The sequence below is a fragment of the Triticum urartu genome, chromosome 2A (assembly GCF_056163025.1).
Source record: "Triticum urartu cultivar PI428250 chromosome 2A, HENAU_Tu73, whole genome shotgun sequence".
Lineage (NCBI taxonomy): Eukaryota > Viridiplantae > Streptophyta > Magnoliopsida > Poales > Poaceae > Triticum > Triticum urartu.
The window spans coordinates 56,440,778-56,463,946 of NC_141874.1; the positions used below are offsets into that span (position 1 = coordinate 56,440,778).

General features: G+C 47.4%; 1 protein-coding gene and 1 pseudogene across 2 annotated transcripts; one reads left to right on the top strand and one right to left on the bottom strand.

Moving 5' to 3' along the window:
- Positions 1–5,896: 5,896 nt before the first annotated feature.
- LOC125535533 (uncharacterized) lies at positions 5,897–12,832 on the bottom strand. The gene is made up of 8 exons (XM_087540833.1): positions 12,818–12,832; positions 11,979–12,350; positions 11,435–11,794; positions 8,641–8,730; positions 8,434–8,564; positions 7,377–8,314; positions 6,763–6,853; positions 5,897–6,289 (listed from the first exon to the last, which is right to left on the bottom strand). Exons 1-6 carry the CDS (start codon positions 12,830–12,832, stop codon positions 7,378–7,380), a joined length of 1,905 nt encoding a protein of 634 aa, XP_087396959.1. The 3' UTR covers positions 5,897–6,289; positions 6,763–6,853; position 7,377.
- LOC147983696 (uncharacterized) lies at positions 9,514–10,983 on the top strand (annotated as a pseudogene). Its single transcript, XR_015617820.1, has 2 exons — positions 9,514–9,653; positions 9,905–10,983. The product of XR_015617820.1 is annotated as an uncharacterized LOC147983696 (transcript).
- Positions 12,833–23,169: the final 10,337 nt, after the last annotated feature.

Below are 23,169 nucleotides of genomic sequence, written 5' to 3' on the forward strand. Positions count from 1 at the left end.
AGAAAGAAAAACACATCTATATGTTCTGTCCTACACCCAACCAAATGTATTCAGTCAATCAGTCTCGTCAGTGCACCAACCAGGTCACTTGGATTACAGGATCCAAGTTGGAGAAGATGGGTGCTCAGATATGCTCAAAGGATAACTTTATAGTCAAGAAATTCATAAAAAGCTTGCGGAGATAACATCGAGAAGTAAGATGTCAGCGGGTCATGAGCATCAAGCACATCCCTTGGCAGAGATGAGGATGTTTATTTGCAGAAGAGTGCAGCCTGTGAAATCTATGGGGGTTGCTTGCTTGCTAGTAGGCCTTTCTTTCCCCCCGCACAAAAAAGTAGGCATTTGATTTCCCTGGCGAGGAGTGCGCCACACCATAAAGAATTCGGAGTTAGGGGCGGGCATTTGGGACACATGATCTTCATTATCATTGATAAATTCATGGACTGTAATTGTTTCAGATGCATCTAAGGAACAATGCAGTCAGTGGTGAAATTTTCCCATTTTTATTCTCCTCGGAGAAAAGATTTCTTTGTGATGTATCATTTCTCTCAATGCAGAGCCTCTTTATTTTACTGGTTAATATAACTACCCTAAAGTATCACAAAACATATCTATTACTATCATATTGCTTTGAGGGAATCTCTATTATTATCATAAATAAAGAAAAAACATATGTTATTCATTGGACAGAGGGATAAAGTTGTAGTACTACCTTCGACATTTGTTATTGATTGATGTGGTAAAATCAAATCCACTGACATCATCGGTCCAATTACTTTATAGCACCCTTTTTCCTTCAATTATCTATAATTTATTTCCTTCTTGTAGAATTTGGGGCCCGCATTTGACCTGATTACATTTGAATTTTGGAGCAATTTTTCCTCTTCTTTTATTGAAGAAAGGGGTTCCTCTGGTTCCACCCAATTTTTTTCTTTATCGAATGATATCCTGTGTAGACTGTGTTATATATATCACAGAGAGAAAAAACTCATTAAGTACAAACCATAGAAACTTAGCCACACAGCCGTCAGAAAAAAGATGTTGAACTGCTTCAGTGTCACTACAACAGAATAAGCATGAATCATCGTTCACTGTCCTACGTTAGCCAAATTATCTCCATTAGACGACCGAGTAAAAGCGTCCCTGAAGGGCCGTATGAGCTGCTGCTGCTGCCTGATCTTCCTCTCTCAGCTGGAGATACACATTGCTTATCATGTGGTCAGGAAGGTTGCCACAGACGATGGGTCTCAATCTCACCAAACTTGATCAGTTCCTCGAAGATATCCACATAAAAATCTTCAGAATGCTCTCCTGCATCTTGACAGGTGTTATTCTATTTGACAGACTCTGTTTCAGATGTTTTTCCAAGTGGTTGAAGCTCTAATAGCATGCCCAGCTTCTATTTATTATCTTTAACATTACAGATTGGAAACCAGTAACTCGAAGGACTTAAATTGAGCTTATGGAGCTGTGCTTCCCGTGGAGATGTTTGGGAAAGAATATTTTATTGTCATGAAGTTTATGGAGCTGTGCTTCCCGTGGAATCCAGTTACGTCCTCATTCTTCTGCAATCACATTCAAAATTTCGATGCGTGCAACATTTTCACCAGGGCCAAAACTGCACTGGAGAGCTCTGTGAGCTGCGACGCGTGAACATGCCCGCGACAGGCGACCCCGCGGTGCCGACGCCGGGCTGATCTCCTTCCTCCGGCCTCCCCTGCCTCCGGCGGCCCCGGATCCGGAAGCTCCGCCCCGTCCGCTCGCCGCCCATCCCAGCTTTGCTCCTCGCCGTGCTCGGGTAGCCCGTGAGGAAGCTGTAGGATCCCGCGTCCGCGACGGGCCCCCATGTCCGTGGCGGCTGCGCCGTCATCGTCGGCCGCTCCAGCCCAGCCGCTCACCGCCCCTGCTCTGGCAGCCGCACTCGCCGCGGCCTTCCTCGCCGGCCGCAAGGCTGGACCGGCCGTGCAGGGGCGCCTCGTCTCCGCGCCGACCAGCCAACCTCCTCCGCCTGCCGAGAGGATGAGCTCTCGCGACCCTGACCCCGCGCCCCTTCTCCAGCCCTCGCTGGCGGCGGCCACCTCGGTCCCACCGGCCACCCTGCCAGCGCCTCCGACCCCTCGCCCGCGGCCACGGCCTCCAGTCTGTCGGCTCCGGGTGGAGAACGGCGGTCGACAGGTCTCCCGCCCGCGCTCCCCGAAGGCTGCAGCGGCTTCCACTCCGGCTGCACTGATGAGCTCTCTGGCTCAGCCGCCCGTCGCCCCCGCCAGCCTTGCAGGCGCCGCCTTCGACCAGCTGCTGAAGCCACCGGCGACGAGCCCCATCGGCACCCCACCGCTCGATCCAGATCAGGCGGATCTGGGTCCCGTCTCTCGGCCGGCTCCGGCTGTGCTCAGCTCGAGGCATGTCCCCCGTTGCTCCTTCATCGATGGCGAGGGGGGAGTGGCGGCTTCTCTGGACGCAGTACCTACCGCTTCAGCTCCGCAAGCCGCTGTTGCAGGCGACGGGCTCGTCGTGCCTCCGGTGCGCCCGGGCTGTGGAGACTGGCAAGGATGTTTCGACTGGGCGGTGGCGTCGACAGTTCCTGTAGCTCCATGCGAGAATGCGTTGGGGGGCTGGCAGCTCGTCTCGAGAGAGCGCCGCTTGGCTCCTGCTGCTTTCCATGGCCCTGCTGTCAATGTGCGACGTCCCCCTTCAGCGTGGCTGAGAGACAGGTGTTTCCGATGCTTGTGTCGAGGTCATCGGGCATACTCTTGTAAGGATTCAATTCGACGGATTGTCTTCGATCTGGCCGCATCGCCCGCTTCTACCGTGCTAAGAAGCATGTTCTCCAAGCTTCGCCGCTCCGATGTCCTACTCCATCACCTACATCCGTCAGTGACATCTCCAAGACAAATGTGCAGTTCCAGTCTATCTTAACTGAGCAAGTCGGGTTGGTGGAGGAATCTAGCCGGTAACACCTCATATCACTTTGTGGCCTCACGCACGATATCCCACGGGTGTCGCCTTACCATGGCCCGGGACCGTTTGCGTCTTTTGGCTCACGTATATGATAGTGTCGCTAGCATCCATATGACAGAGAACCCGGGCCGACATGGCTAGTCGTGAACCCAAAGCGGCACAGACCTATGGAGACAGGCATACATGAATCACATCGAACATGTCGGTCATCAACGAGTGATTCCGGGCTGTAGCACTGGGCTAACAGGACTCCGTGGATCTTGGGCTGTAGCAGGCTAGGCAGGACTCCGGAAGTCACCGCGTGACATTTCCCCGAAGGGACAGACATAGGGACGAAGTGAAACACATGCCGGCCAGACAAGTGTCCTGAACAGTAGTGCTGGGCTAACAGGACTCCGGTGAACCGGGCTGTAGCGGACTACTATGGCTCAAGGAACACTAGACTACATTTCCCCATAAGAAAGGCTGCCAAGGATAAACAATTAGATTGTCGGATCCCACTCATACCAAGCATTTCAATCATACACACAATATGCCCGATATGAGTACATACAACATGGCATCACAACAAAACTCTACAACTAAAGTACTTTATTTAAAGGCTCCAGAGAGCCATACATAACATGTCATACAGATAGGGGTCACATGACCCGACACTCAAGTCATACAATCATACAAGCACATGCGGAAGCAACTAGTCTGAGTACAGACTCTAAAAAGAAAGAAGACTTCCCGAAGCCTGTCTATCTACATAGGGCCCTCCATGGCCAGGATCACCACCTGGGTGGCTAGTCACTCGTCGACGTCAAGGTCTACATAAAACCCATCGGAGGGGGCAGTGTTGTCGTCTGAAAACAATAAATAAGCAAACATGAGTACAAAGGTACTCAGCAAGTCTTACATCAGAACCTACCATACATGCTTATTCTCAAGAAGGTGGTGGGGTTATGCAGCAAGCCAGCTTTGACTCTTGGCTAAGCTATCCTACGGAACCTCTCTAGTAAAATAGTTTTCGCACACGAGTCCACTACTCACCAACACAGTACTCCACCGGGGATCCTCCCTCGTCATCCTACGAGAGGGCCATCCTCGGTACTCACACTTATCTTGAGTCTTTTAGTAGTATCCATTAACTTGTCTATGAACTGTATAGGCAACCAAGTAGTCCTTTACTGCGGACGCGGCTATTCGAATAGTTTTATACCCTGCAGGGTGTACTTCGTCACACATGTTTCCACCACTTAGCGTCTGCACACGACATGTGCTCGGCAGACTTCAAGCGAAAACCGACGTGGGTGTAGACCACGACCTAACTAACCTCACAAGTCTCTAGTCCAGGTTTATCGCCTATTCAGGTTCCATCCGCAAGGAGTGTTTTGGGGAGGGCGAAGGCCTCTCTCACCAAACTAGAGGTGGTGCCGAATGTGTCTTCGCTGCCTGAGCTTTAGATTGGGGTTGTGCCTGATGTGTCCCTACTATCTGAGATCCAAGTTAGTTCTGCCGATGGGGAAGCATGCATGTATGGAGATCTCTCCCCTCGTGCTACATCCTGTCGGTTGCCGTTGCCTGTCGTGCCAATTGCTTCTGGGGGTGAAGCTGTTGTCGAGGTCGTGGCTCCGGTGCTGCAGATTATTCCTGAGCTGCAGAAGATTTGTGGGGAGCCTACTTCGCCTATTTCGATGGTGCTTCCTAAGGAGATGGGGTCGCTTGTAGGGTGCTTAGTGTTGCCAACTGCGACCTCACCATCATCGATGGAGCCCATTCAGCCGCTCGACTTAATGGACAGTGGAGGTTTGGATGCTGCTATTGCTCTCTCACCTGAGGTTGTTGGCCAGGTGGCGTCTGTGGGTGCCGAGGATGATGAGGTAGGTCCTTTGGCACCTAATCCTGAGGCGCTGAAATCCATCCGGCCGCCCATCTTTGACCGTGATGCTATGTTGGCATGTATTGACGAGGTGGTCTTTGTGAAAAAGCTTGGCCGCTTACTCGCCTCCTTGGATGCAGCTTGTCCTGGGTCTGGCAAGGCGGTTGCTTGCCTCCTAGTGGAAGAGGGTTCTAGGGGCAAATTAAAGAAGGTGAAGAAGGCTCTCAGGGCCATAGGCAAGAAGAGTGACGCCATTGGTAAAGCGTCAGCGGCTGTTTGATGGAAGATACTCAGTCCCGCCATCCTCCATCTCCGTCTGGCATCTTCGTGGATTTGGTGACGTCTGATGTATTCAACCTTGGTTCCGTTGGGAGTCTCTTTGAGACATCGAAGTGTGAGGGTCTGTTTTGTTACATGTTATGTATGTTTGTCGGGTTGACCGTGGAGTCATGGAGTTTGGTCTTTAGTGAGTAGTCCGCATGTGGTCTATATGTATCAGTTTTTGTTCGGTTTTCCGTTAATTAACTAGGCAATTCTCTTCTTCTTAATTAATCGATGAGGCAAAGCTTTTGCCTCCGTTTCAAAAAAAAAATATTCAAAATTTCCAAGTGCAACTCACAGCTCAAAACCTGTTCAGTGAACATAACGTTGAACACAAGGCAAAAACTTGTACAAAGATTAAGCCCAAGGTAACTCAACTTTGTATTTCTTTCGTAGGTCATTTCCCCCCTAGGAAGTTTGATACATTGAGGGCTCATTTGGTTTCTAGGGGAAGATATCCCAGGGTTCTAAGCCAATGAGGGGGGAATTCCATGAGCCGGGGATCCCCTCCCACCATGGGGGTCTGGGGAGATAACCCCACCACAATTTGGACAAGGGGAAATAGGGGCGATCATGGCCAAAAGAATGCCATGAAGGAAATTACGTTGGAAGGAATATATTTTTTCTGGAAATACAACATATCGATACTAATACTGTTTTTCCAAAGGATTGTCATATCAATTGCACAGAAAATAAAAATCCCATATTTTCATTGAAAAAAAATCAGGAATGACACAAATTACTGCAAAGAGATGGATAATAATTTGGGCATTTCAACAAAAAAGACATAGATAGTAATTAGCAAAATTATGAAGTAATTAAACCCACCCCAACAATTATACAAGTCGAGTCACACAAAACCTCATAATATCAACGATAATAATAATTACAGCTAAAAGGCCAGCAAGAATAAGCATTGTGTTCTATTAAAATTGTCACATTTCTGTGATTGATCCAATGCCTATGTGACTTAAACAGTATGATCAAGATTTTCATTAGCTTTCCAAAAAAGTCAGCAGTCACCAGCCCTTTAGGAACGCCTTTATACTTTATGGCTTCAACTTGGGTCTCTTTTCTGCTGCTAAGATGGCTTTAGAATAGTCACTAAATATCTTTGAACACTTTCACCAGATAGCTTCAAGAAATCTGCAAACAAAAACATCACCAAGAGAAATACTCAGGTGAGTGCAGAAGAAAGAATAGGACACAGATAAATAGTGTTTGAGAACAAGTGTATAAAACATGGAGATGAACAATATAACAACAAGGCAGGGAGGAATCATCGACATCTCAACAGCAGAAGAAAAGTTCTAAAAGCCGTTCTAAAAGACACCATTGAGTGCAGAATCCGATCACTATATTATGTCTGGCTCTGCCTAAAAACGAGAAAAATAAGGTAGTTACACTACAAATAGAAACTATAATTGCTTCTAGATTCAGTACGGCATAAGCACCAAAAGGTAGGGTGATTATAACATTCAGCAAAAACCATTCTGTTTGAAACACTGCGTACTAAGAAAATAACATGTTGATAACTGCGAGTTATGGTAAGTATATGATATCTACTTATCTATTTACAATGTAACTAAAAGAATCATGAAACGAATGGGCCAAGATACCTGTATTATGCAGGAAACAAGGTTAGACCTTTGCATTTCTGGAATGGCATCGGACTGCATTTCATTTACGTAATATTGCTCTGTGTAAAGCCTGCAGGGGATATTAGCTTATAAGATGCACAAAGTGGTAAAACATCCCACCAAGGTGAATAACATTACAGTCTGCTGAATACTGGATCTTCAGAATTTAATACATGAATGTTTGGCTTTCAAAATACTCAAAAGTAAGTGCGTTAAAAAGAAACATTGTAGTAAAAAAAAGCATTCAGTAAAAAGACTATTTGAGTTGAAAACTAGGAATTGTGAAAATGGACCACCATATTAAATCAAGTTATGCCTCCAGTGTCCTTAACAATAAACTATACATGCATTATATCAGTTGTAACTAACATTGTTTTCTTAATCCAGTGTCATTAACAAGTTTAATTACTTATCAGGTTTCTGCACGGTAACCTAAAGCATCTGCAGTGAGTATTGGAGAGTAACATACAAGTAAACAGTTATGAACAGTTACATGTTTTATCTAGACAAAACTATATGCTAGCAAGCAATGCAGTTTTCTCAATATCCCTGAGACTTTGTGCCATACTACGCACTGCAGGTTGAGTGTATACCTTAGTTAAGTATATAATGGAGATTCAATTTCTGAAGGCATCCAACCTTGTGCATCGCTCTTTGAAAATCCGAGGCAATTCGCCTGAAGTACTGACCAATGATACAGCTGAACAACTCAACAGAAATGGCTGCATGCCTCTTGCAATTTCTAAGAAGGTGAAGCAATCCCCTCACATTGTCTTTGTAGATGGTTTTCTTCCCTGTTTTATCTTCGTAGGAGAAAGTCTGCTCCAGAAATGAGTTCCTTAGAAATTTGGTCTTTCTCTGCCATCCCTTATACTGTGGTAATGCACGGATTACAGAATTGTACGCTTCTGGATCATCTTTCTCTAGATCAATCAACCTATCATATAGGGTCATCAAGATATGTCCTCCTAAGAAATCATCAAGCAACCCAATATGGCAGTATAATAGTTCTGGGGGTTCACCCTTCAACAACATCGAAAGCCACTCAAAAATATCGTTTGGTATTGCCTTTCCAAGGAGCACTTCGTTTCTGATCATTCTCGCAAAACTCGCCTTGTCTAGATCCAAATCATCATTTGTTTTGATTTCCTTTAGTGTTCCTTCTGTTAGGTTGCCAACCTTAACAGATTTGGATCTATCAACTACAAAATTGGCAGCACCAAACTGTCCTCTCATTGTCATTCCATCAACATGCATAGCTGCCATGGCTAAATAAGATTTTCTGGAATAGAGTTTGACTTCAGTGGCCGCCAAAATGGACAAATGGTTGTTATCACTTCCCGGTGTCGGGACAAGTTGGGTCACACGATCTTCATTATCACTGATAAATTCTTGCAGAGTAAATGTTTCAGATTTATCTAATGAACAATTCAGCCAATGATGAAATTTTCCATTTTTATTCTCCTCAGACTGCGATGTACCACTTCTTTCAATGCAGGACCTTTTTCTTTTGTTGGTTGATACAACTGACCTAAAATATCACAAAATATCTCTATTACTACCATATTGTTTTGACGGAATTTTTATTACTATTATAGATACAGAAAAAGATCATGTTATTCATTGCACAGAGGGATAAAGTAGTATTACCTTGGACAGCTACTGCTTGATGTGGTACAATCGGAGCCACTAGCATTGTTGCACCCATCGATCCAATCACTAGAAACTACCCTTTTTCCTTCAATTGTCCATAACTTAATTGCTCCTTCACCGATATTATCCTATTAAATTATTTGTGTAAGTCCAAAAAAAAAGACAGAAAGTTTAATATTAAAAGTTCATAGATTCAGATTTTACCAAAGTTAAAATATGAGTTGCCAGCTCATACTGGATTGATGAAATAACTTCTCCGCCCAAATTGAAGACTTTTGTTTCATACTTGGTCTGCTGCATAATAGAAATCATGTCCAGAAGATTTTAGTTGTATAAATAAAAAAAGGACTCATAGAGAAAGTTTGAACACAATTTGCTGAGCGGTTTGCACAAAAAATCTAGAAGTTGCAAACCTCAATATCTGGCAGATATATGTACCCAATGAGACAAAATAAAAAGCACATTCACAGATCAAATTAAACCAAAAATCAATAGATGAAAAGGTTACATCTTGCAGTTCTTATTCAAGAGTGGATTAGTACTAGAAGCTACAAATCCTAAAATACAGCTATCTACTAAATCATGCACACACAGCTATCTAGTCCCTCCGTCCCAAAATATGTGTCTCGGCTTTGTACTAACTTTAGTACAAAATTGTACTAAGGTTGAGACATTTTGGGACGGAGGGAGTACTTAACGCAGTGACGGAGCTGGCGGGGGGCGAGCCGCGGCCATGGCTCCCCCCATGCTCAGATTTTTCTACTTCTAGTACTAGATATTATGTGGAGTGGTCTTTACATTTGTATGTGTGGCCCGGTCCAATGATATAACATGCAGAAAATATGCCTATGTAAGACAGATATATCATATATCTAAGCACAGAAGATCCTTGTATTCCAAAGGAGGCACGGAGCAGCAGAAACTTTTTGACTTTGGTGTCCATATCCTGTTCTCACCGCACCATCTCTTCCCAAAAGCAAAAAGGCCACAGTGCCACTCTTGACTCCAGCTCTCTTCTCTTGCGGTCTTGCCCTTTCCTCTCCCTCTTCGTCTCTGCCAAATCCCTCATAATCTCCGATGATCCCCAACAGGACAGCACAACGGCGCTCAGAATATTGCAAGATCCAGATGGTGAATCGTGAAGCACTTGTACTGGATTGATCGATTTAGGAATTATAACAGATCATTTGCCAGACCCCCTTCTGCTACTTCTCTAGGTATAGCTTCAAATCTTGACTTTTTGCTTCTAGATTTTTAGAATTGAACTAGATAGTTTATGTACGTTCAGCATATTTGTGTACAAGTTAGAGCTGTAATACCTCCATTTTTGGCTACTAAATGGAGTATGTATTTTTGGCTGCTAAAATTTAGAACTGAGTTAGATAGACCCTGTACAAATTAGAGCTGTGCTACCTCCATTTTTCTAAAACTTTTGGTCACCTGTTTCATTTTTGTATATTATCTCTAGGATAATCATGGTTAGAGGAAGACAATGCTTTCCTTTTTCAAGAAAAGAGAACAAGTTTTTGACGATGTGATTCCAGTTTCTAATTCCCAAGATGTACTAGAATTGGTCTTGGCCAATCCAATTCCTACTGCCCATCCAGAAAATGCAGCACAACCTGAAGATGCATCAATTGGTTCTGAAATTAAGGATTTTATAAAGGGCGATCCATCATTACGCCGTCAAATTTGGGCTTGTCCTGCTGATAAACAAGATGCAATCATAAAAGCTTACATACAACGTGGAGCATAATATCAGCCCAATAAAGAAGTCTATCCACCTTCTGGTGAAGACGGTCACAAGCGCAGATTTCAGTATTATTGTTTTGGGTCTTTTACATGGCTTGAGTATTCACCTTTAAAAGATGCTGCATTCTGCTTCCCATGCTTTCTTTTCTCAAAGAAACCAAAAGGAAAATGTGGATCCAATGCATTTACAATGAAGGGATTCAGAAATGGAAAAGGGTGAATAATGGAAAGGAGTGTGCCTTCATATGTCACATGGGAAAAGGTTCCAATTCCGCTCTTAATTATTCTGTTCAGTGTCACGATAATTTGAAGAATGTATTTTGCCAAATTGCACGAGTCATAAAGGTGTCAAAAGAGGAGATTCTCAAAAATAGGTTGCGGCTCAAGACATCAATTGATGCTGTCAAATGGTTAACACTACAGGCTTGGTCTTTCCGTGGAAATAAGGAGGGTCCTAATTCAAATAATCAAGGAATTTTTCTTGAAATGGTGAAAGTCTTGTCTTCCTATAATGAGAAGTGCTATTCTGCAACAAGCATGGTATTTCAGTTCCTGATATGGACGGTTTCTATGTTTATTCGATCTCATAAACAAGATGAGACTTCAGCTAGACATCATTATCAATATGATGTCTTCACAGTTGCCGTTGATCAGCAGCTACAAGAGATAAATAGTAGGTTCAGTGAACAAACTACGGAGCTCCTTATTTTGTGTACCTCACTTGATCCAAGGAACTCCTTCAGATTATTCAGCATTGAAAATGTGTCTTCTTGCTACAAAGTTTTATCCTACTGATTTTTCCTGGCTCCGTCCGTGACTTAACATGCATCTAAATTGATTTATTGGTTCTGCCTATGTATTTTTCTTCTCTTAATGAACAGAGCCTCCTCTGTTTTTGTCTTGTGGCTGCATCTCATTTGCATTTATGTCAACAAAGATTTGTCTAGGATAGATGCACGAGCTACCTTTCCCTCGGCACAACTAAATGACTAGCTGCTGGCTCTTGCCAGCAACGGCATTGAACCAAACGTGCAGCAAGACAAAGGCAGCCCATCCGAGGCTAAGCTAGCTCAGCTATGAGCAAGCTGGGCAATAGAACCAAACGCACCCAGGTTCTACCAGAGCACTGGACACCTGCGCCCCCAATTCCTTGACGGCGCCCACACAGGAAGGACACCGCGACGAGCGCCGACACCGCCGGATCTAGAAGGGAAGGGGAGGGGATGGGGATGGGGAGAAAACAGACCTTGGCACTACTAACCCCGCCCGGCAGCAGAACCGGCGGCGGCTGGATCCGGCAGGGGAGCGGGCCGAAAGGGAGAGGGGGGAGGCGAAGCTCCTCAACCGCCGCCGCCTCGCCGCCCAGCCGGCCGAGGACGCCGGCTGCCCCTGGAGAACTGGCGACGCCGAGGCCGCCGCCCCGGCGCACCCAAGGCCCTCCGCCCGAGAAAGAAGTAGCAAGAACTCGCCGCCACCGTCGTCGACGGCCGCGCGGGCCTCTGGCGACGGGGAGAGAAGAGGGGGAGGGGGGATGGCGGCGCGACAGAAACCCTATTCGGCGTCGAGTCCCCCGCGGGGGACGACGCGAGGGCCGAGTCGTTTCTTTCTACCCCTTGGTCACCATTGCGGCGTTCTTCTTCCCAGGGTTCCACGTCGCTATCTCTAAAGTGTGATCCCGATGAGCAAAATAATCCCACAAACATAAAGATCGATCCCGAGGCTTAACAGGAAATGTATATCCAACTAACTAATGGTAGCAATCTGAAATTAGTTGTCCACAAGAAGGTCACCTGTTCTTGGCCTTGGGTCGATGATGCCAAAACAATGAACCGCGTGCCAGTTAGTGGTCCCCGGCGGTTGACCTCCCCGGAGACGGCGATGCGCTTGTCGTGGCGGCCTTGGTACGCGTCTTCTTCCTCCGTCTCGGTGTGGTACGAGCATCCTTCCCCGCTGCTGTACCGTGAACCCCCGCCGCTGTTCCGTGCGCCGCAGCTGGTCCTATCACGTCGCGGGGGTCCGTAGGCGTAGCCGTCGTCCTTGTTCGCATGCCCACGCGCCCCGCCGTCGTCTCCCTCTCCCCCGATGCTGTTGCCACCTCTGCGTGCGCCGCCGCTGTAACCTCTCCGATGGTTTGCCACCACCCCCGCGGGGGTATCCTCCTCCTGGTTGCATCGTTACGTACTTTGTAGTTCTGGATGGAAGGAGGGCCGAAAAAGGAGGAACTATGTATATACAATGTATTATATAGGTTATTATTCGTTGGTGAAGGCCCCCGCAAAAAAGAATTCGTAGCCGTTGCCGAGGACAAAACTGTTTTTTTGGGGGGACGTGTAAGGTGTAACTTACGACAGGACTAGATTGTTGGGGCAACTCCAATCTCCGTGAATCAAAACACCCGGAAAACAACATGCTCAGGGCATTTTCTTTTTATCATTTAACATCATGTATTAAACTAAACGCTTTCCGCTGAATCGGAAACAAACTTGTGGGAGGTTTGAGAGAGTCTAGGCCCGCGCCACGTCAAACTTTGAGACATCCGGCCCACCCAACATCCCCCTCCCAGAGTTTTCCCCACTCCGTCCCACCCCCTTGCTTTGTATATGCGCTAAGACGGTCACCACCTTCATACCACTTTGGTCGCCATCCCGTTCTTGTCAGACCTCCGCTGCTTCACACAGGCGCATTGTACTTCGCTGACGTTGCAACCCTGATCTGACCATAACCCAGGTATCGTCCTCCCTCGTTGATGTTGTCCATGGCAGAAACCATGCCCGACAAGTGTTCGGCCAAATACCATTGGGAATTTTCTTTTACTTTCTCCTTGTTTAACATAAAGCAAGCGTGATGGCAGGTGTCGGGGTTAAATCCGGTAGATCTTGGGTAGGGGGTCCCGAGCTGGTGATCTTAGCTAGGTGGTAACAGGATGAACAAGGGACACGATGTTTATCCAGATTCGGGCCCTCTTGAAGAGGTAAAACCCTATGTGTTGTAGGGTGGAACCATAGATGGGGATCTTTCACGAATTGGATAGAAAATCCATAAAAACAAGAAGAACACAAAGGGGGAAAACAAGAGGAACACTCAAATTGACTTGATCCAATCACACAAAGAGAGATACAAAGATCCAAATCCAACACAAGAAGATATAAAAGGTAACTAGTTCATCCCAATCCTATGAGGAAAGAGGTCTTGATGATCCTATGATGGGGATCCTTCTCCAAGAGGAGGCCTTGATATCCACAAGAGGAGGGCTTGATCTCCAAGAGGAGGTCTAGATCTCCAAGAGGAGGAAGATGAGCAAAGCTCTTTCTTTGTCTATCTAATACTTTGCTATCCCCTCAAATGAGCTAGGGAAGGAGTATATATAGTCTAGGGACGAAATAGAGGGGAGAGGGGGATACAACGGTCAAAACCCCAACTTGCACGCAGGCACTCTCGGAGGGGTCCGGGCACCCGGACCGGTCAGGGGCTGGCGCCAAGGGGAGGCCGGGCACTCGAGGGCGATGGACCGGGCACCTAGGCCAGACAAGCGGGCGGCTGGAGGGGGGCGGGCACTCGGGGTTGAGGGCCTGGGCACCCGGGGCGGCAGCTGGCGGCTGGAGCAGGGGTCGGGCACCCGGGGTTGGGAGGCAGGGCACCAGGGTGCGCCCAGGTGGAGGGGTCGGGCACCCGGGGTGTCCAGGGGCTTTGCCCACCCCGCGGTTACATGCCCGGGCACCCGGGGTCCTCTTTTCCGGGCACCCGGAGTGTCCAGGAGGTCTCCGGTCCTTCGCGTTCTTCTCCCTCTCCTTCCTCTTGGGTCTCTGGTGAACTTGGTGATTCCTCCGTGCTTCCTCGTGACGATCTCCGAAGTACCTAAGAATGCATAATGTGCCTCTTTGAGGTAGAATCCCATTCTCAAGTGAATCCAGACGAAACTCGGAGAGGAAAGAGTTAACCTCGGTTTCGACGGTGCGTGCACGTGCTCTTTTCATTGGTCCTCGAGGTGCTTGATGAGTTGTAGTAGAGTCCATTGGGATGACGTAGGGATGCTCCGCATCATCTCCCCCCCCCCCCTGGGAGAGATCCGTCCACGGATCGTGAACTTCATCACCATGGGAAAGAGAGGGTGTCGCCGTGTAGAAGTGGACAACCACCAAGTACTCATCATGTTGAAGCTTGAAATGGGCACTCTCCAATGTCGCACCATCTTGTGATTCCTTCAAAAGGAGCAAGTATAACAAACACTTGGAAAACAAATGTGGTTAGCATTAGTGCAAAACCAAACATTCAAGAGGTGATTCACCGAGCAAGTGTCGTCATCAAGCAGAACATATGGTGTGACAAGGGATTGTGACATGTCATGTAAGCACATAAATTGAGTAAAATCAAGGACATCATGGAAATAAGCATGTAAATTTGAGGTAGCGATGCAAATATGTTTGTCAAGAGAATAAGCATCTACCTCAATGTCATAGCAAGCATGCATAAGACTCTCAATGACTGGTCTATGGTAGGCGTAAGAGTCATTTACAACACCAAATGAAATGAAATGTCTAAACACATGGGGCAAGTGAAAGACAATCCAAGCATAATGTCCATATGGTGTGGTGAAGATAGTGTGGCACTCAACACAAATGAGATAGCAATTGTGCAACATGTGCGAGGCAATCAAGTCGTGCAAGCTAGTAGCGCGAAGATGCAACATACTATAGGTAATCATGGCAATCATGTCATGTGAGCAAATAATAGGCATAGGCAATGCACATGACATATCACAAGCACGATTACAAAGCAAGATCAATGTATTAGGAACGGATCACAAAGGAAACATGGAAAGAACAAGCAATATCTCCCCCAAACTTGGAAATACAAATACAAGTAGTAGAATCAATCATCATGTGTAATTCAAAGCATGGGTCACAAATGCATGGTAAAGGCATATGAATAAGCATGTCATGCAAAGTGAACATGGCAAGATGGGCATGTAATATCTAAAGGACAATAACCCATAGCCAAGTGAGGGCCATGTAGAAGAAACGCGCGAAGTCATTGTGCGAAAAGAGCAGTGGGAAAGACAATCCATGGGATACCAAGTCATCATTGCTCTCTAGAGATCGTTTTGTCAACTCGTGGGATTGCGAGGTTGACAAGTATTCATGGGTACCTACACAAAAAAAATACAAAGGAAAAATTGTGTGTGCGTGATAGATGTACACATCATCCATTACGATGCATACGTGCATGTGTTGGTTAGCACGAAATATCCAATGCTCAAATAAATGAGATGTGTGATATAGAAACATGTCATCCATCATGAGAGGTTTGTTGTTATGTATAGCATAATGGAGACTCAAATCGTGTAATGCATCATGAGAAATATGTAGAGCATTGTTATTCATGGAATGCATATGGTGCACGCACTCATGGAAATCATGCAAAGTATGGAATGCATCAAAATCTTCCAATATGTATGAGGAAACTATGGGGGTCTTGACGGTGTCCTGGACTAGGGGGTACTCAACACGTCGTCTCCCGACCGGCTGGATCGGGCCAAGGACCCCCATGGCGATTCACTAATGGGCCACTCTAGGCAGCCCATGCCGCATACAAGGAAGACTCCATGAGACTTGGTAATCAAGACAAGGACTCCTCTCCACCAACGTATTCGACTAGGACTCTTGTTATCCTAGGCCTCTGGTACATTATATAAGCCGAGGCCAGGCTAGTCGATAGATTATGAGGACATTATTCATCATACCCTCAGGTTTAGACCACAACATATGATCTCGAGATAGATCAACTCTGTAATCATATACATCGAATACAATCAAAAGCAGCATGTAAGGTATTATCTCTTCGAGAGAGCCTGAAGCTGGGTAAAAACACTTTGTCCCTCGTCTCTTGTTACCCATCGATCCTAAGACACACAGCTTGGGACCCCCTATCGGTGTCAAAACCGGCGGATCTCGGGTAGGGGGTCCCGAACTGTGCGTCTAAGGCGGATGGTAACAGGAGGCGGGGACACAATGTTTACCCAAGTTCAGGCCCTCTCGATGGAGGTAATACTCTACTTCCTGCTTGATTGATCTTGATGATATGAGTATTACAAGAGTTGATCTACCACGAGATCATATAGGCTAAACCCTAGAAGCTCCCCTATGATTATGATTGTCCTTGTCCTACGGACTAAACCCTCCGGTTTATATAGACACCGAAGGGGGCTAGGGTTACACGAAGTCGTTACAAGGGAGGAGATCTACAGATCCAAATTGCCAAGCTTTCCTTCCACACCAAGGAGAGTCCCATCCGGACACGGGACAAAGTCTTCAATCTTGTATCTTCATAGTCCAACAGTTCGGCCAAAGTATATAGTCCGGCTGTCTGAGGACCCCCTAATCCAGGACTCCCTCAGTAGCCCCTGAACCAGGCTTCAATGACGATGAGTCCGACGCGCAGATTGTCTTCGGCATTGCAAGGCTGGTTCTTCTCCCAATCCTGAGTACCTGTCGAGTAGTGTCCGGCTTCCCATGAATGTTGCACTCCTTGGCTTCTGCGCCTAATAATGGCTATCCTCCACGTGTCGAGCGAATGCAAGAAGTCGGGGCATTTTTACACTTGCCACCCTAACCATGTAAATAAATCGTCTATTTAAAAAGACGGGGATCCTCAGATCCAGATCACACCATCCTCCCACAGCGAGTATCCATCGGAGCGCGCCCGGAAAAGTCCATCCCATCATGGCCGGCCATCGCAGCTCCTCCTCTCGCTCCCGTAGCCCTAAGCCAGGCAATTGGAAGAAGTGTTCCATCCCCCACAACCAATTAGTAGAGTTACAGACCCAGGGGTTTCTCCCTCCTGAGTATATGGTCCCCGTCCGAGCCGGATTAGCCACTTACAACGGCGGGGGGCAAGCAGAGAGCTTTCCCAACCCATCCATGGGGGAGCGGGTATGCCTTGTCCCTTACTTATTGAGGGGACTCGGATTTCCAATTCCTCTGTTCCTCCGCGGGCTCTTGGAGTTCTACGGCCTCCAGCTGCATAACTTCACTCCTACCTCCATATTACACATCGCTGGCTATGTCGCCCTTTGCGAGCTGTTTCTGGGCTGCGAAACTCATTTCGAGCTATGGAAGAGACTATTCTGCCTCGTAACCCGTACACAGGAGGGGTCAATATATCAAGTTGGCAGAGCCGAGATATGGCGCATCGCTGGGACCGGATACCTGTCCGGTACTCCGAAGAAGACATCCGAAGACTGGCCTTCGAAGTGGTTTTATATGGAGGACGTCCCTCTTCCGGACCCCATTCGGATGGGCCTTCCTGAGTTCAACAACGCCCCTTTGAAGAAACGCTGCAGCTGGCGCCCTCGGAGACCCCAGGAGGAAGATAACGGAGAGGTCCTTTACCTGATGGGCCGGATAAAAACGCTGGCCAAATCAGGATTGACTATAATCGAGGTTATATCAATATGTATAATGCGGGGGGTGCAGCCACTTCAATATCGGGGACAACCCATGTGGCACTTCAATGGAGAAGACGATGCCACCCGCTGCGGTCGTAAGGGACCGGACTCCGTCGCCGCTCCAGCGAAAATTCTATCCGATTTATACAAAGGAGAGGAAGAGGAGTTCATCCGCATTAAGCCATGGGATGGATTCTCCATGTACAACCCCCAAACTGGGTGAGCTGCTACTTTTTACTCCGAACCTTCCCGCATTCTTCGTCATAAGTATTTACCTTGCTATTTCATAGCAGGAACTACGTGTGACGCCCCCTATTCAATCGTACACTAATCATGCACGCAAACGTGTACGATCAAAATCAGGGACTCACGGGAAGATATCACAACACAACTCTAAAACCTAAATAAGTCATACAAGCATCATAATACAAGCCACGGGCCTCGAGGGCTCGAATACAAGTGCTCGATCATAGACGAGTCAGCGGAAGCAACAATTTCTGAGTACAGACATAAGTTAAACAAGTTTGCCTTAAGAAGGCTAGCACAAACTGGGATACAGATCGAAAGAGGCGCATGCCTCCTGCCTGGGATCCTCATAACTACTCCTGGTCGTCGTCAGCGGGCTGCACGTAATAGTAGGCACCTCCGGTGTAGTAGGAGTCGTTGTCAACGGTGGCGTTTGGATCCTGGGCTCCAGCATCTGGTTGCGACAACCAGGTAGAAGGGAAAAGGGGAAAAAGGGGGAGAAAAGCAACCGTGAGTACTCATCCAAAGTACTCGCAAGCAAGGAGCTACACTACATATGCATGGGTATATGTGTAAGGGCCATATCAGTGGACTGAACTTCAGAATGCCAGAATAAGAGGGGGATAACTAATCCTGTCGAAGACTACGCTTCTGGCAGCCTCCATCTTGCAGCATGTAGAAGAGAGTAGACTGAAGTCCTCCAAGTAGCATCGCATAGCATAATCCTACCCGGCGATCCCCTCCTCGTCGCCCTATTAGAGAGCGATCGCCGGGTTGTATCTGGCACTTGGAAGGGTGTGTTTTATTAAGTATCCGGTTCTAGTTGTCATAAGGTCAAGGTACAACTCCAAGTCGTCCTGTTACCGAAGATCACGGCTATTCGAATAGATTAACTTCCCTGCAGGGGTGCACCACATTACCCGACACGGTCGATCCCATTTGGCCGGACACACTTTTCTGGGTCATGCCCGGCCTCGGAAGATCAACACGTCGCAGCCCCACCTAGGCACAACAGAGAGGTCAGCACGCCGGTCTAAACCTAAGCGCACAGGGGTCTGGGCCCATCGCAATTAGCACACCTGCACGTTGCGTGGGCAGCCGGAAGCAGACCTAGCCTAATAGGCGTTCCAGTCCAATCCGGTGCGCGCCGCTCAGTCGCTGACGTCGCGAAATGCTTCGGCTGATACCACGACGCCGGTTGCCCATATCTTGTCCTACGTGGAGGTTAGTGCGTATAAGGTCAACGACCCAACTCAGATCAAATACCAAGATCTCGTTAAGCGTGTTAAGTATCCGCGAACGCCGAACAGGGCCAGGCCCACCTCTCTCCTAGGTGGTCTCAACCTGCCCTGTCGCTCCACCACAAAGATCCACTCGCGGGTACTCCTACGAGCCGACCCGTCTTTAGTCACCACATGTATCATGTATAAAGTATATAGTATATACCCGTGATCACCTCCCGAGTGATCACGACCCGATAGTATAGCATGGCAGATGAACAAGAATGTAGGGCCACAGATGGAATACTAGCATCCTATACTAGGCATGTAGGATTGCAGGTAAAGGTAACAACAGTAGTAGCAAGGACAGGCTATGCATCAGGATAGGATAAACGGAAACCAGTAACATGTTACTCTACTCTAATGCAAGCAGTAGAGAGTAGAGTAGGCGATATTTGGTGATCAAGGGGGGGGGGCTTGCCTGGTTGTCATGGCAAGTAGGAGGGGTCGTCTTCGATGTAGTCGAACACACGAACATCGGCATCGGTCTCAGAGTCTACCGGAAAGAAGTAATGGAGGGGGAACACAATAAATAATAGAGCAATCAAATGTAACACAAAGCAAGACGCGGCAATACGTTGTGTTAGGGGTGACCTAACACGGTAGGAGGTGATACCGGCGAAGGGGGAAACATCCGGGAAAGTATCCCCGGTGTTTCACGTTTTCGGACAGATGAACCGGAGGGGGGAAGTTGCGTGTTTGCTATGCTAGGGATGTGTAGCGGACGAACGGGCTGCTTATCCGGAAGCGTCTCATCGTTCTGAGCAACTTTCATTTACAAAGTTTTTCCATCCGAGCTACGGTTTATTTTATATTAATTTTAAAAGATTTAATCATTTTTAGAATTTATTCAAATATTTTAATTCGAAAATTAAATGTTAAATTGCTATGGGTACACAGAAGTGTACCCACAGATGGGCTTGTGTGGATGACCAGTGGGCCCAGTTGACTTGGTCAACTGCCAGTCAACAGAGGCTGACTGGTGGGGTCAGCCAAAGTCAACATCCCAGTCAGCATTGACCGTTGACTAGTCAATTTGACCAGTGGGTCCCCATGGTCATAGACTTAGGTTAATTAACAATATGTAATTAGGGTAATCTATTATTAGGTTAATTTAAACATGATTAAATAAGTTAATTAAGTGATTAATTAATTATTTTATTTTTCTAATTATATATTTTTTATTCTTTTTTTACTATTCTAAAATGTTCAGGGGCGGGGCCCCACTTGTCATTGGCCTGGGGAGGCCTTAGCGGATTAGCGGGCAAGAGGGCGATGGGCAGGCGCCCGTTAACGGGCGAACCCGGGCGGATGCCGCAGGCGCGCGCGCCAGCGCCTGCAAGGCGGGCTGGCCTTCGGCTGCAGGCGAGAGGGGAGGCGAGCCACGGCAGGGCAGGGAGTCGCGGTGGCCGTCGGGGTGGCCGCGGGCGGGCGGCACACGAGCGAGGCGGCGAGCGGGATGGCGGGGCCGTAGGCGGAGCGAAGCGGGAACGGCGAGGGGCGGCGGCGGCCACGAGCGGGCGCTGGAGCCGGCAGAGAGCGAGGCGCGGGGCGTGGCTCCGAGCGGCGCGACAAGCAGAGGGCCGCGACGGTGCGGAGCGTGCGTGCGCGCGGTAGAGTAGGCCGGGGCGTCGCGAACGGCGTCGTCGACAGAGGGAAAGGGGAAGAGGAGGGGTCCTCACGGCGGGTCGTAGGGGACAAGGCAGTGGGTGTCGAGGAGGAGGACGGGGATGATGGCGACGAGGTCCAGCGACGGCGTGGCAGCAGTGGTCGGCGATAGGGACTCTGGGCGACGGCTTCGGGTGGCGGCGACGTCGGGGCTGTCTCCCCCCGATCCAGACGGGATCGAACCGACGAGGGGCGGGGGAGAGGTGGTCGGCGAGGAGGTCGAGGACGGCCGGCGAGGCGGCTCGGGTGAGGTGGCCAGCCGGGCGCTGCCCCGATCCGATCGGGGAAGGGGAGAGGGGCGTGGGGGGATCGAGGGGAAGTGGGTGGGACTGGGGCGGACCGTTTAGGGTTTTGGGAGGGAGTGGGGTTAAGGGGGAGGAGTTGGGCCGGCCGGGTTGGGCTAGGTGGGTCGGCCAGCTGGGCTGTCTGGCCAGTGAGGGGCGGGTTCCTTTTCCTTTCTTTATTTTTGTTTTGTTTTTCTCTTTTTATTTTCTTTCTTTTATTTATTTTCTCTTCTGTTTTAATTCAATTTAAAATATTTATGCATTTTATAAAACTGTGTCTTCTACACCATAATTATCTATGTAATATTTAGTACAAACCGAACATTTTTTTTAATGTTTGAAAACTTTTATTGTTTTCCTGTAATTAAATTTTGAATTTGTTTCGGTTTTGAATTAACTAGAGTTTATCAACAGTAACCGAGGCGACATGGCATCATTAGCGGGGGATCACTGTAGCTTAATTATCCGGGCGTCACAATTCTCCTCCACTACAAGAAATCTCGTCTCGAGATTTAGGAGGCGTAAGGGGGGAAGAAGATTCTAGTTACGAAATTCTAGGGAGTGTTCTTGGTCTTGGTTGTTCTTCTCGAAGAGGTTGATCCATTACATTGATATCTTCATTCTGCTGTTTTAGGTCATCATGATGAAGTTGTCGTCTTTTCTTCCGGAACTCCATCGTACTTACGAATAGGCAAGGGGCAGCTTTACAACAATTGAATGTTATAAGGGAAAATCATCTGGGGGGGGGGGTATCCCAAGAATGATCATACGAGTATCTCTCGAGTTGAACAAATAAAACACATCGAGAGCAAAGTTGGAAGGTACAATAAGAAGTTTCAAGCAGCCAGGCAATCGTTCTATGCCTAGTTAGAAGGTGAAAGGGGTTTCAAGCAACGGAATAATTATTGTGTCCGATGCCAGAATTGATGATCTCATCGGAAGGTGGCCCATGAATCACATATGAGTCCAAGCGGGAGGAATAACTTTGGGAACAAGGGGTGTACAGGAGAGTCATGTTTCGATCCTATGGAACTATGGGTTATGGGCCCACCATGTGGTTAAAAGTAGGAAGGGCGTTGACATCTTGCACGATCATGATAGCAAGACATGTCAGAGGGTAGCCTCTCAGTTATGTCGGCAACAATGTCGGTACCAAGGGCGAGGGACGAAGAGAACCATTATCCTGCTCGTTGAACGAGGCGGACCAATAGGCAAGTCCATCGGTGGTTACCGGAATGTCATCAACAATGGTAACAGGGTCTTACTGACAGAGTTGTACAACGAGGTGCTTACATAAGCAGGAAATTATTTCTGCTTAGATCATATAGTGCACAAGAAAGTTTAAACAAAAAATGGAAAGGAAAATGTGATTTCTAGATTAAATAGCCACGGAAAGGATAATGTGTTTAAACACATATTTCAGGGGTATAACCTTCCCAAGGACAAGCAGAGCATGATATCTGTGACAATATATAATGTAAAAAACCCTTTAGGTAAGGGGAGAGGAACTTCATGACATTACCTATACAGCAGTGTTCGGATAATTGAGCAAGAAACATTTAGCATTAGGCTTCAAATGTTCTTGTTGAAAATCGGAGTACCACGGACATGCTTCGAGATAGCATTGACATGGTCTTCAAGCAAAGGTCAGACTTGGATATACAAAGGATTCATCAGGAACAACTTATAGAATAAGTCTTACCATTTCCTCATGGAATAATGGTTAACCTTGCTAAGATGGAAACTATAACAATAGGTCCTCCGACTAGGTGTGCTAGGCATGTCATCACCTTACCGGGTCATATAAAGACCAATGTTGTGACTCTTGGAAAATATTCCAGCCATCATATCTGAGCGAGATTCAGATATGATTGGTGTCAGGATACCTCAGACTTAGGATGCCTAGGAAGGAAGGGGTGCAACACAATTTGACGAGGTGGTGTTGCAAGATCCTCGAGGAATGAACTATGGAAGCAAGACCTGAATCAAGAGTTCATCATTAAACCAAGGAGAGGACGAGGAGGTGGCTGATGGAGTTGGCGACAACTCATCGAGATTT